Raw genomic sequence first — 14100 nt, 5'->3', positions numbered from 1 at the left:
TGTGCATACATAGTATTTTTATCAATAGTTGAAATTATAAATACTTCAGCTGGAATTTCTAAAAACTGGGAAAACAAGTTTTTTTGTACTATACTCTCTAATTTTTAAAAATCCTTACCCTGTGTCTTGCACGTAATAGCTACCTGATAAATGCATGAGAGTGGAATGAGTGATAAACTTTAGATAGATGTAATATCTCAAATAGGCTTTGAGAAAGAACATATTTTTACCTTTTGATGAACTCCAAAATCTAACAAATATATGAACAATGTAAGTTAACTGAAGCTTCAAATAATTTTTTCTTTACATCAAAGCTTTTATTGGAAAGCCAGAAAACAAGATAATTCTAATTTGTCACTGCTTACCAAAAGTCATGAGTAACTGTCCTTATATGGCCCAGGTTTTAATGTTAGTAATACTTAAAAGCAAAAAAAAATTGATAAAAATAAAAAAATTATAATTTAGAAGAAAGTTTTACCAAAGACAGTCAGCTCTGCTGGGTCACTGTCCCTTTCTCCCACCATGTTGGTACCAACACAAGTATACATCCCTGCATCACTTTTCCTGGTATTGGAGATCATCAGTTTTCCACCACGGATCTGTTACAATCAAACAAAAAGAAAAGAGAAGGGAAAGAAAAAGGAACAGAACAGAAAATAAAAGGTCATTAATAAATAGTTTTGAGTATTTAAGCATATTTGTTTCCCAAAGGAAAAATCTCTCCCATTATTTTGGCATTTGTAGGTATGCTTTCTTTTCTTAAATTCACCCTCAGTATATGTTTCCATACTTTCTTCATAAAAATATTTTTTAAGGCAGCTGTCCTCTCTTTCCTGATCCTATTTTGAGTCTTGTGACTGACCCCACTAAATCCCAGTAGTTAGTCCTCACACTGAAATTCATCTGAATAAACTGCTATTGTCATTTGTCATCAGAAACACTGATATTCATTTAAAATAATCTAATAAAACCCATCTGAATCAGAGGGATTCAGAAAGTATATATATATGTGTGTGTGTATATATATACTTTCTGAATATATATATATATATATATATATAGGCAGTATTCTGGACACTTAAGAGACAGTAGTAAATCAAATGGTAAAAATCTTTGTCTCCCTAAAATTCACATTTCAACTGTTAGTATTAATCATCTTTGTCTCATATTACTTGTATTGAAGAGATAATTCTTGATGAAAATGGCAGGTTGGATAAAAACAAACACAATTTATAAAATGGTAATATGTATTGGTATAAATCATTAGCATCTAATAGGTTCCCCTTCAAGATTTCTTAAATGAGAAGCATTTATTGGCTGATAAAAACAAATGCAATAATATTAAAATATGTATTTGCTAAAGAGAACATTAAAGCAGAGTTAGGCTTTCAGTAAATGTATAACTCAGTTTCTTTTCCAGTTTTTTTTTTTTTTTGGTATTCATTTAATTCAATATTAGCTTTACAAGGATTGAGTGTTCTTGAAGAAATACAAGATAAGAACATGTTGGTTTTCTCCATTATTTTTTAATTTCACAGGCAAAAACAACTCATGTAGGTTGGCTCTTATCAGAGATGTTTCAAGATTTACAACTTGTCATGCTATAGAAAGGAATTTTCAACTTTTTTTTTTACATAGGCGGAAAAGACCATTAACCTGTTCTCAATTCTGTCTGAGAATTGAGAATAGAATAGAATAAAATGAGAGCTTATAAAAATGGCTACGAAGGTCATTTCTCCTCCCCCTTGAAGCTGAGAGCTAGGTAATACGACTTGATTTGACCAATGGAACTAAAGCACATATTTCCCTGGAAGAAAGGTTCTTGTACATTGTGTCTTTGCCTTCTCTTGCTGAGTTGGAACCCTGAGACCAACATGGGAACCTACTGAAGTAGCCTGCTGGAAAATTAGAGATCATAAGGAGGGGAACCAAGATATCCAGCTGAGAGTCAACCAATTGCCCGACTTGTGAGGAAGGTCATCCTGGATTATTCAGCTGCCAGCACTCCTTTAAATAGGCAAGAGCTAAATGCTATAAATATAAACTACCAATCCTTAAACATTGGCTGATTTTACTCCATCATTGGGAGTACATTTTCATAAACTTGGTACCCAAGCAAGCCCACTGAGAACAAAACTCTCTTTGGTAATGTCAATCTCACAGTGTTAACAGTCAGACTAGTGTTGGGTCTCAGAAAATGATACCCCAAAATGTGGTGCTTTGGCTTTCTGAGCACTTTGAATTAAAGGAAATTGTAAGTCCTCAGAAACTTCCTTAACATCAATGTCTCTCTGACATTCCTTTGTTTCTGTCCCCTCCTTTGCCCCAAGAACAGAGAGGGGAGCTTGCTAAAGTTCCCTTATCTGACTGAGAAAAGGTCTTCCAAAAGAAACACAATTGCCCTAAATCCCCTGTCTGAAATCTCATTAACCTGTAAAGATTAATTACCAAAGAAGAAACTAAAGGTCATTACCATGCCTACTGGACAGACTGTTCAACTATTCTTCTTGGGGTTGTCATCTGAGAGACTTTATCTACGTAATAAGAAAACCTTTGTTTGCAGTGCAGTTCTGCCCCTCACCTTCCCAGAACTTGTTACCACCTCTCCCAGAGGTCAGAGGAACTTTGTCTCAGGCTATTGTCTATTTGTTGGGCCCATTCATCTTCTATGAAGATCATTTAATCTTCCTCTGAAATTGCCTACTATCCCCACTTCCCTCATCCTATGAAGAGGGTAATTAAGCTTCAACCATCTATCCCTTCTTTGAGTTTTATACTTTGTATGATTCCCTTGCACTTACATATAAATATTTTTCTATGCTTCTCCTTCCATTAAACTGTCTATTGCCAGTTTATTTCAGCGGACTAAAAGACTTAAATCTTTGAAGGGTGAAGGGAAAAATTCTCTTTTCCTCTATACCAGAAACACATGAATATACATTGTTATCTGTTCTACAGCCTATCTGGTTCTGTTTTATGTTGTAATCACACTGTGTACATTGGCCGGGTGCGGTGGCTCACGCCTGTAATCCCAGCACTCTGGGAGGCCAAGGTGGGCAGATCATGAGGTCAGGAGATTGAGACCATCCTCGTTAATATGGTGAAACCCCATCTCTACTAAAAAATACAAAAAATTAGCCGGGCGTGGTGGCAGCACCTGTAGTCCCAGCTACTCGGGAGGCTGAGGCAGGAGAATGGCATGAACCCGGGAGGCAGAGCTTGCAGTGAGCCGGGATCGCACCACTATACTCCAGCCTGGGCAACAGAGCGAGACTCCATCTCACACACACACAAAAATTATATATACATATATATATATATATATATATATATGAAGACTATATATATATTAATATATCAATACTTTATAGATTTTTTATTAAAATGGCACATTTATTCAGCCAAATGAGAAATTATCTTAAATTAAATATATTCACTCTCAGTTGTACTGAATATAAAAATTTTACTACTGAATAATATCAGAAAGTTAAGCAATTATATACTATTTCTGTGGGTTGGTTCTCACTTAAAAACTTCACATATGAATATTGCATGGATCCTCTGAAGAAATAAAATGATGACATGCCATTCCCCTGTTTCTGTGTGTTTCATTTTGAATATTAATCAACTGATGAATCTGATTATAAATTTCCTTTGAAAACAGTTATTTTTCCGCATGAGCTAACATGCAGAATCAGTCAGCTATTTTGATTTCAATTTTATTTCATATCTATTCAATCTGCTTTTAAATCAATTCATGTATAAAATTTTACTGTTATAAATATTATTTAATTGGAAAAACTGGAAACAGCATTTGAGATATTCATCACCTTAAATTATTTTCACTTACAATTTTTGAAAATGGTGCAAAATTAGATGTAGTTAATGTGGCTTATGGCTATCATTTATAGTTTAACACTCATGTACTGCATGGCTAACAGAAGCTTCTGGAGTTTTTATAAAAGAGCTATAACATCCGCTGGGCACAGTGGCTCACACCTGTAATCCCTGCACATTGGGAGGCTGAGGTGGGTGCATCATGAGGTCATGAGATGGAGACTATCCAGGCCAACATGGTGAAACCCTGTCTATACAAAAATCACAAAAATTAGCTGGGCGTGGAGGTGCCCGCCTGTAGTCCCAGCTACTTGGGAAGCTGAGGCAAGAGAATCACTTGAAACCAGGAGGCGGAGGTTGGGGTGAGGGAGATCGCACCACTGCACTCTGGCCTGGGCGACAGAGCAAGACTCCGTTTCAAAAAAAAAAAAAAAAGCCAAATATTGCAGGGTAAAGATACAATTCAGATTGGTGCAATTAATATTTCATGTACTCTGGATTTACATAATTTTTGTCTGTTATAGTCTCATCCACATGTTTTTAAATCTTTTCAAGGCAGTATAAATTGTAATTAACATTCAAAAACAATTATATTAATAATAAGTTAAAGGATAAAATACATCTATTTTGTATTTTGAGACTGAAAATTCAATCTCTCTGGGCCACGATTTTAATTTAACTCACGCTTATTCTTTCTTCCTTGTCATCAATTCGAACTTTGTCTTTTTTCCAGTAGATGGTGGGTTCTGGGTGTCCCCGGGGAGGCTGGCACTCCAGGATTGCAGGCTCTCCAGCTGCCACTACAACATCTGTGGGGTTTTGTCGGAAGTCATCTCGTAACACTGAGGAAAAATAATTACAGGAAAAGAAAACTCAGCGACGGTAACTAAAGCTTTCGGTTGTACAAGGTCACTTCAAGTCTTGTTTACCTTGTTCTAGTAAAAATCGCCTGGATTTTTACTGAGAACATAGCTACATCCACCTTAAAATATTCTAGAGCCAACATAAATGATCATCAACAGGAGAATGGCTGACTAAATGATCGTGCACCTTTGGTCAAAAATTCAATTTTAAAAATGAAATAAGTCAAAAAATGAGAAATATTCATGTACAGTTGTGTGATTGATTAAAAAAGCAAGGTGCAGAACGCTTCATTAGTATGATTCTATTTTCTACACCGAAACTCATATATGTGTGTGTGTGTGTGTGTGTGTATATACGCACGTGGTTTGTGAGCCTGCAAGCCTAATGGTCTGTGAGGGAAAGTGGGGTGAGAATTCTTTGAGGAAGTCCTTTCTCATGACATGAACATAGACAAGATCCACACTGTTTTCATTACACTTCAGAAGACAGACTCATAGTTCACCCTTGCAGCGCACTAGCACCCACGTACGCAGGGCTACATTTTCATTCTCTCTGCAACTCCACCTGCCGAGTGACATCTGGGCAGCGTGACATTCAGGGCAGAGATATCCCTTATAGCAGTTTTGCCTGTCTGAAATTTCCTTCCTTTCATTAAGGAGAACAGCAGGTTGGGCCTCCGCTGTAACCACCGAAAATCTGGCATGCCTGCCTCTCCAAATGTCACCTATCTATCTACTTGTGCTTCTCTGCTCCTGACAAGATGAAAAGCCTGGAGAGATGGCTCAGCCCTAGAGGACTGCGTTTATGTGGTAAATCAGAGCTACGTCAATTTCAGGGTAAACATTCAAAAAAGTAGTTGAGATCAGCAAATGTACCACATACTACAACTGCCTCTGCTTTTCCTGACCGGCTTCACTGTTTCTGTGCTTGGACATCCAACACTGACAAGTTTGGTTCCAAAGTACCTCGAGGTAAAATGAACCTACACACACACGCATGCACACACACACACACAGACACACGCACACATCGAGCTGTTTGAAATCAACATTAGGCAGCTTGTGGTAGCCTGGTATGTAAATCACGTGCTGTGAGTGGGGATGAGGTCAAACCAACTGCCCTCCGTGTCCTATAATGAGACCCACTTCAGCACTCTGCTTCTTTGTTGTGCCAAGTCTGTAGGTTAATTGTCATTCTCCAAATAAATAAAACTCCCTGTCCTTAAAAGAGCTCCAGAGAGACAACTCAGTGACTTCCAGGGTTTTTCTTTTCTCGTCTCTTGCAACACATCCTTTAACACGGTTTTCCATCTTAATGAAGTCACGGCCCTTTATGAGATTAGAGAACCTGTCTCTTATTGAAGGAGCAGTAAGAAATAATTCAGCACAAATTGTTCACTCTCAGTTTATAAGCTGATTAATTTACTGCTTTCACTGCTAAAGAAATGTGTTCCATTTTAGCACTGTGAACTGCATATTTTTGGCCCCCTTGTCTAACTGGCAAGAAAGGTGTGATTTGTATGCATAAGGATTTGCTTCTGAATGGGCTGAGGAAAGCGTGCATTTAAATGTGACATTCATGCAACTGATGAGAAGGGGTTAACACTGTGGTTCCCTCTTGCAGGTAAATCCTCCAGGGAGAGCAAGCTGGTGACTCATTTATATTCTAAATACAGAACAGCTGCCTATTTATGCAACGTTAAGAAGTGCAAAAATATGGTAACAGGGTGATGAGCACCCCTACAATATCCGGTACTGGCAACAAATGGTGTTTTGGCAGGCCCTCGATCTGTTCCAAAATGGCACATCTGGCCAGTTGAAGGGCCTTCTCCAGATCTGGTCTCCTAAAAAATGGTATGCCAAAAAGCCTAAGCACAAATGGTACTTAAGACCATTGCAAATCATTCAGAAATACAATGTTACACCAATTTGCTACAATCCATTTTTTTTTAAAGGCCCTTTGACATGGAAAAAGAAGAAAAACATCATAACAAACTAAAAGGACTGCTACTCTTTAACAATAAAACATGTGTTTATGGCATTCAACAAAAAGGGGGAAAATGACTCCAATTTGCAAATGAAGCCAAGAAATCTAACATCAACTGTAATTTTAGGCTTTCAGACTATTCAGCCAGAGAGTAGGGTGAGATAATGATATAATTGATACCGTACCCTCTTCAACTTGTAATATGCTCTTTGGGGTTTGTATAGCACTCAGTATATCCGTTTGTGTTTGGTGATATCATTTATTTTACCCTAAGTCTTCAGGATATTGTTTCTTCTCTCTCTTTCAGGTGAACAACATGCTTTTCAGCAGGTTCCAGCACAGCAAGCCTAGAACTTATTTTTAGAAAAAGGAGTAAAATCATTTTTACTCTTCTCAAATTTTGAAGGAAGATATGTTTATTCTGATATTTGTTTATGTGTTTCTGGGGTCTGTATGTACATTCATAAATGTAACAAAAGTAAAATAACATCTCTCGCTTCCCATTTTTGTGCTAATTATTAATTTCTGCCTTGGGTTTTGCCCTGTGCTCTTTATCTGAGCCGATAAAGACAAGAAAGTGTTAGCCACGGTGAAGTATTCCCATGTGTTGGATGAAGAGAACTGAAATGGTCTTGTAAATGTAGAAAATAGCAAAGCAATTTCAAATTGTAAATGTGTGTGTGTGTGTGTGTGTATTCCCCCTAAATCCTCTACCCTAGAAAGAACTGAAAACTATATTGTCAAGTGTGGCTTGACAAGTATGTCAAAAGAAGAGCACATACCACTGTGTGTGTTACCCTAATTCTCTAAAGTCTTTACATATGATGAAGAGAAAGAAATCCGATGAGAGGGCAGCAGTACGTTACGTTTCAAAGAAAAACGATATACTGTTTCCATAATGGCTGCGTTAATTTACATTTATAGCAAGTCGTAGGGGCCAAGGAAAAGCCTCCCCTTTGCCCTCTGATGCTTCACTGAAAAATCAACTCACAAAAAGCAGATTAGCTGGAGAAAAGGTGTATAATGTATTAGCGTGCCCTGAGGAGAATCACAGAGTAATTGTCTAGTATCGCTATGGTACACCAATGTTATATACTCTGTTTCTTAGGGGAAAGAGAGATGAGGAAGTATAGATACTTTTTAGGCGGATTCAATAAGCTTAAAGAACATACAACAGCCTGGGACAAAGTCTTTTCAGCTCACAAAGGGACCTTGGTTTTGAGGAAAGTTTGCCCAGGTTTGCTGTCCGACTTCAGCCTTCCTTCCTGCAATATCGTTTGAGCTCATGAGCATTCAGGGAAGGGCCAGAGGCAGTGGTTTTCTTCTCTGGTAGGTGCGGACTTTAGGCAGGTAAGAAACTCTGGAGAACAGCTTCATCCTGTGCTTTGAGACACAGAGGACTGAGAGACGGGGGTTTGGAGGAGGAAGGTCAGAGAGATCTTGAGGCTTCCTCTTCAGTTCAGCATGTCCAAGTGCTGCTATAGGAGCTAGAAATTACGTAGGCAGATAGTGAGGGCAAACCAGTCCTCAGCGAGGCCTCCCTTTCAACAAAAAACAGCCCCAAGTAATTTCTAACAAAGGGCAGCCTGTAAAACCGAGCTGCAGACATAGAGCAGCAAGCCAGAAGCTTGCACGGTGAATGCTGGCAGCTGCGCCAACACAAAGGGATACCTGGAAGCCAAGTCTGTTCAACACCGAGGCTCTGCCTTCCGCTTTTTTTTTTTTTTGTCACCACAGGTGCAGTAAAGGAGCAGGCAACATGCTGCCAGCCAGGTAGAGAACTCACCCGCATAATAAAGGTTACGGTGGGGTGGCCAACTTCTTCACACGCTATGTAAATGACACACCTGCCCCACCTTATCCTTCAAACCCTGTGGGAATCAGACATCGTGTCCTCAAGCTCATCTGTAAAACCAGCCGCCTCTGGTCGCCAACTGGGAGGTGTGCTCGGAACCCTCCCTCTGCACAAGGGAGCGTTTGTCCTTTGCCTGTTAAACTTCTGTTCTTAAACTCACTCCCTGTGTGTCCCTGTCCTTGATTTCCTTGGCATGAGGCAACGAACCTCAGATATTCGAACCCCAGACACTGCTTTAGTGACATATTTCAGGGTATCAGTTTCTGAGCCCCAACAAACTATACAAGGGTCTGCTTTTCTCAACACCCTTACGGACATTTATCTTTCATCTTTCAGACAATAGCTTTTCTAACAGGTGTACATTGTACCCAGTAAATACATAAGACATACGATTGCTTGTCAAATAAAAATACAATTCTTAAAATTTCATTTAAAAAGAAAAAGGACACAGTAGGTACATTTTAATATAGAACTTGCTTGCAGGTCTAAGATAGAATACAGGTGTCAAATCTCTGTGGAGTGGGGTGGGGGGATAGGTAAATGGCCAGAACCCAAATATTCATTTCCATATGTGAGCTGGAAAACACATATAAATAGTTCACTTAGCTAATCATAATATAACCTGAATTATATTTGCCTGTTTTTTACATTGGGAGGCCGGTTGACTTAGGAAATTATTTTGGAAAATTGGAACATTCTAAATTACTAGAGGACTTGATACAATATAGTTCACATCTGTGACATAGAGATTTTTGACAAATTAAAATTCTGCAGGTATGTATTGAATGTTGTAATGTGCTCAACACTCTCCTATGAATCGGTTAACAAATATATTAACAAGAATGTCATGAATGACAAGTGCCTGTGGTAGGCCCTTGCTCTATTCTCCAATGGTCACTCCCTTCTGTTATTTATTCCCTTTGTATATCCCCTCCCCTTGACATGAACTAGACCTAGTGATTTACCTTTGATGAACAGAATGTTACAAAGTGATAGGATGCCACTTCCAAGATCAGGTTATAAACGATTGCGACTTGCATGTTTTAGCGCTCTCTCTCTCTCTCTCTGTCTGTCTCTCATTGGGGCTTAGAAAATGACACCCCAAAATATGCCACTTTAGACTTTAAACTAAGAGCACCCACTGAATAGCAAATAGAAGAAAGGGCTTTCTCTAACGATCCCCTGTCTACCTAAAGATCCTGTCGTCCAGAAGATATTCAATTATTTGAATTCCTTTCTCAGATATCTCATTAAACAGGGGAAACTGGTGCATACTGCAGGAGGAAAGACCAGAGTCGACACTGCACCCAGAGCCCAGGGAAACTTTGTCCCAGGCCACCCTTTGTTCTTCAGACCCATTCATCTCCTCAAAAAATCACTTATTCTTCTAAAATTGCCTGTATCTCCCACTTCTTTCTCCTCTGTGAAGAGAATAATTAAGCTTCAAGTATTTGACCCTTCTTTCAGTCTCATATTTTGTGTGGCTTCTATGCACATGTGTGCGTAGTAAATATGTAGCCTTTTTCTCGTGTTAATATGTCTACTGTCAGTGTATTTCAGCAGACTAAGTTATTGAATCTTTAGAGGGAAAGTCTGAATTCCTCTCTTACTCTCTTTCACATACTTCCTCTGATCATGCAGGGTGCCATGTTGCAGAATGGAGAGGCCTGTTTGGCAAGGATCTGAAGTCACCAACGGCTGGCAAGAAACCAAGGCCCTCAGTCCAAACACCCTTGAGGACTCAAGTCACCACTGAATTTTGTAGCAATTTGTTACGGAGCAACAGGTAACTAATAGAGTGCCTTTAAAAAGTTTTATGTCCAGCTATGATTTTAGAGCTTATATCTTTGACTCCTAGTTCCTTATAATCCCATATTCTTTCCCATCCCAAACCCTGTCTGTTTTGTCTTAAATCAATAGTTCTTAGAATTTTTTTTTAACCTCGGTCTAGGCAAATCACTACATAGTCATTTCCATCTTAGTTTATTAAAACAAATTAGTAATGACAATGAGGTGAGATTGTATAATTAATGGACTTCTGAAAGATATATTTCTAAACCACAATGTGCACATGACCCCAAAGAAGTTATTAGAAGGGTAAAGCCTAAAATGTTACTGATAAAAGAATTGGCACACATCACTGACTAAAGAATACTATCTACAACCAACTAAATATTGTGCGAAAGATAATCTAAGAAAAAATTGTAATGAAAGGTATGGCCAACAGCAGTTGAAAACCACAGGCAACCCAAACAACACTGAACACAAGGGTTTCTTGCAGGCAGGTTTTGTCTCTGTGTATGTGTCGGAACTGCTGGAGCTACGTGGCATAATGACATCCGGACTTCTCAGTAGAAGACTGACCTCTAGTCTCAAGCAGTTCCTTATAGGACATACATTTTAGTTTGTGAATACAGCTTCAGTAAATTATGATACATAGAAGGATACTCAGGAGCCTTTACTTATCCGTACATATAATATATATAATTATGTGCCGATTTTCAGTAAGAATTTTTTAAATTTGCTTTTAAAAATTAACAGGCACATATAATGTCACTTTTAATCTATTTTTAAAATAACTTGTTCTATGATAATAGCCAAAATTTAGTGAGTACATACTATGTGCCGATGACTGTGTTATGGATATAGAATAGGTCATTGGAGACTCATCTATTGTGTTAGGTAAGTACGGGGTTTGAACCCAGTGTGTCTGACACTAGAATTTACACAGTCATTATGCTGCACTGATTTGCAATATCATCTGGGTCTATTTATCCTCTCTCCACTGCCCTAGTTCGGAATGTCCTTATCTATTCCATGAATTGCTGTAAGAATATCCTATTTGACCTTTTTCTCTGATTCTTCCTTTAAACTTTCCATTGTAGCTATTATGAGTTAGCTAAAATGCAAATGTGATCATGTCAATTCCCTTTTTAACACTTTTTAATGGCTCTCAAGATACAATTCTCTCCTTAATATGATTTCAAATGTTGTTTGGAATCAGGTCCCTGCATATGTCTCCAGGCTCATCAGGGACATTTCTGTAACCTCCACGCCCTAGGGACCTGCATGTGTCTCCAGGCTCATCAGGGACAGTTCTGTAACCTCCACGCCCTAGGGATATGAAGGAACACCTAATTATCATTGGACGTTGGCATATGATGGGCTTTCTGCCTGAAAGTCACTCCTAGCTGTCCCTTTGTTCTCTTACTTTCGCCTGTGCCTTTCTGGAGTACATACTCTTCATTCCACATCAGCTTTGGACTCACTCACCTGAAGTCTTTCCTTATCTACTTAACTGGACTGGGTAACCCTCCAAAGAGCTCTCAAGTTGAAGGGTATCAGAAAAGTTAACCAAATATTGTTGATTGGTTGATTGAATTGATGTGCTCTTCTTTGAGATGTGTATTGCAGCCTTTTTTTATTACATAAAATAGACCACAAGGTTTTAATTTGATTTTAAAATGTCATCTATGAAGAACAGTTTGAGTCGTTTGGAATTGAGAAATAGAATCCTTGGCTTGCCTACCTACATGCTCATGTATCTGTAAAATGAAAGCCAGACAGTTCAAGAAGGTCAGAAATCAACGACTCAAAGAATAAAACAGACTTATGTCAGCCAGAAAAACCGGTAGCACAAATTACAGTATATCATAGTAAATTATTACAATGGATTAAGAGGAAAAACAAGTGATGGCCACTCATAAAACTAGCACGGATTATTCCCCCAGCCCTACCAACACCACGGCCACCACCACCACCACCAGTTACCAGAGGGAATGCCTGGATGTTACCCCAGCCAGCAAGCAGCTCGGAACTTCCACTCGGCACGTGAAGAAAGCGCCCTGTCTCTTCCTAGACGACGTGGCTGTAGGTGGCAGCCACACTTTGAACCCAAGGGGAGCTCGAGCCTCAGGATGAAACTGGAACTATGAACCGAGTGCAAAAGCAATCTGGGTTTTTAAGGACATGGCTGGACAAACTAATTCTGAAAACCGTGCTAGCTCTGGACTTTCTAGATATGCTTCCTTTTATATTTAAGCCAGTGTAAGTTTCCCTTTTCAACCAGAAGCTCCCCACTGACACGGCATAATAATCTTGTATTTTTCCGAAGTTTTGATGATGAAACAACTGAATACAGATTGTCATTCACAAGGGACTACTCTATTACATTTGGTACCATTGAACAAAATGCGGTCAGGATGGGCTAGGCACCAGTTAAATAGACAGTAACATCTGAACCTGTGGGCATAAGTCCTAAGTGGTTTCTTCTGCACAGAAGGGGAATGGGAAAGAAAGAACTCAGTGGGGAGACATCCGGGGGCCGCTGTGCAGGCTGACACTCTGGCACCCTGTAGCACGCTGACAACACCAACACGAGAAGCTCTCACCCCACCTCCAGCGAGAGGCTGTGTACGGGCACATTCACTGAGCAAACGATCCAGAGAAACCGGCGGTATGAACTGGAGCATGTTGAATAAACAAGAATGCCCTGTGACTTGTTCATTTTCAAGTCACAGCATTTTGCGAAGTCTAGTATTCTGCGGGGAATAAAACACACAAACACACGCATAATTCACCCAGGAGGAATGGCCAGCCTCGAGTTTCTTAGCCAAGTCTTTATTCTTGAATCCCTTTTTTTAGCCGTGTTCTGTCCTCACCCACAAGATAATTTGAAGTCCTGCGAAGAGTGCCAAGTCTTCCTTAATGTTTTCCATTAATGTTTAGAACTTGCTGAAGGATTCTTAGAAATTGCATGGAAACATTGCGCTCTCTGTAATTTGTATCCATAACCTCTGTAATGCATATGTTCTCCTTGGGGACCAAGTGTTGAGATCATTCATAAACTCTTGGATCACATGTGGCACTGCAAACTGGTGACATCTGACCACGGCAGACTCTAGGCCTGTCTCTGGCAATCATTTCCTTTGGTTTGCAGTTAAAAAGCCAGCAGTTGGCATACCTTCAACACTTGGAAGTCCTATTTTTGGCAAAGCCTAGCATGTGATATTTGACAGGGATCTGCAGAGCCTACCCATTAGCTTATGAGGAAGCTGTGGATTGAAGCTAATTAATGTTTAATCAGTTCCTCTTTTTTCTCCCTTAAAGAGCCATCGCCCACAGAATCATTCACATGGCATTGCTGCCTCCAAAATCACAGAAAGCTCAAAGACACCAGATCAAGTTAGAGATTGTGTCCAAACACAGCATGTGAGGAGGATGGTTTCTAGCAATGCTAGTACTAACCTAACATGTGCAAGGCAACGCCTTCCTCAGCTGCAGAACAAAAGCCACCTCACCATGCTCCCAAAACGCTCTGCTCTGCTCCATGAGCAACTGCCTTTCAGCACTGCCCCGTTCGGACACAACTGTCTTGGCTTGTTCAAAGCAATGCTTGTAACTTTGGGCATGAGAAGATATAATACAGTCAATTCAAAATGAAGAACTACACAGCCTAGCTTATTGTTTTTAATTAGTGTTTTTTAAGATGATAACAAGGGGAAACACCAGATTGTTTCAAGCTTATAATACGGCCTCCTACTTTTCTTAGATCTGGG

The 14100-nt window shown here is 39.4% G+C and overlaps 1 protein-coding gene across 6 annotated transcripts in view; it reads right to left on the bottom strand.

Moving 5' to 3' along the window:
• The window catches only part of ROBO2 (roundabout guidance receptor 2), a 1769701-nt gene that overhangs the window by 169724 nt on the left and 1585877 nt on the right, over nt 1-14100 (bottom strand). For all 6 annotated transcript variants that reach the window (XM_025376509.1, XM_025376508.1, XM_025376507.1 and 3 more), the window contains 2 exons: nt 4522-4679; nt 479-599 (listed from right to left, as the gene is read on the bottom strand). In XM_025376509.1, coding sequence (XP_025232294.1) covers nt 479-599; nt 4522-4679 — 279 coding nt within the window. The remainder of the gene's footprint in view (nt 1-478; nt 600-4521; nt 4680-14100) is intronic.

This window comes from Theropithecus gelada, chromosome 2, assembly GCF_003255815.1.
Source record: "Theropithecus gelada isolate Dixy chromosome 2, Tgel_1.0, whole genome shotgun sequence".
NCBI lineage: Eukaryota > Metazoa > Chordata > Mammalia > Primates > Cercopithecidae > Theropithecus > Theropithecus gelada.
This window is presented reverse-complemented; position numbering and strand designations above follow the sequence as displayed.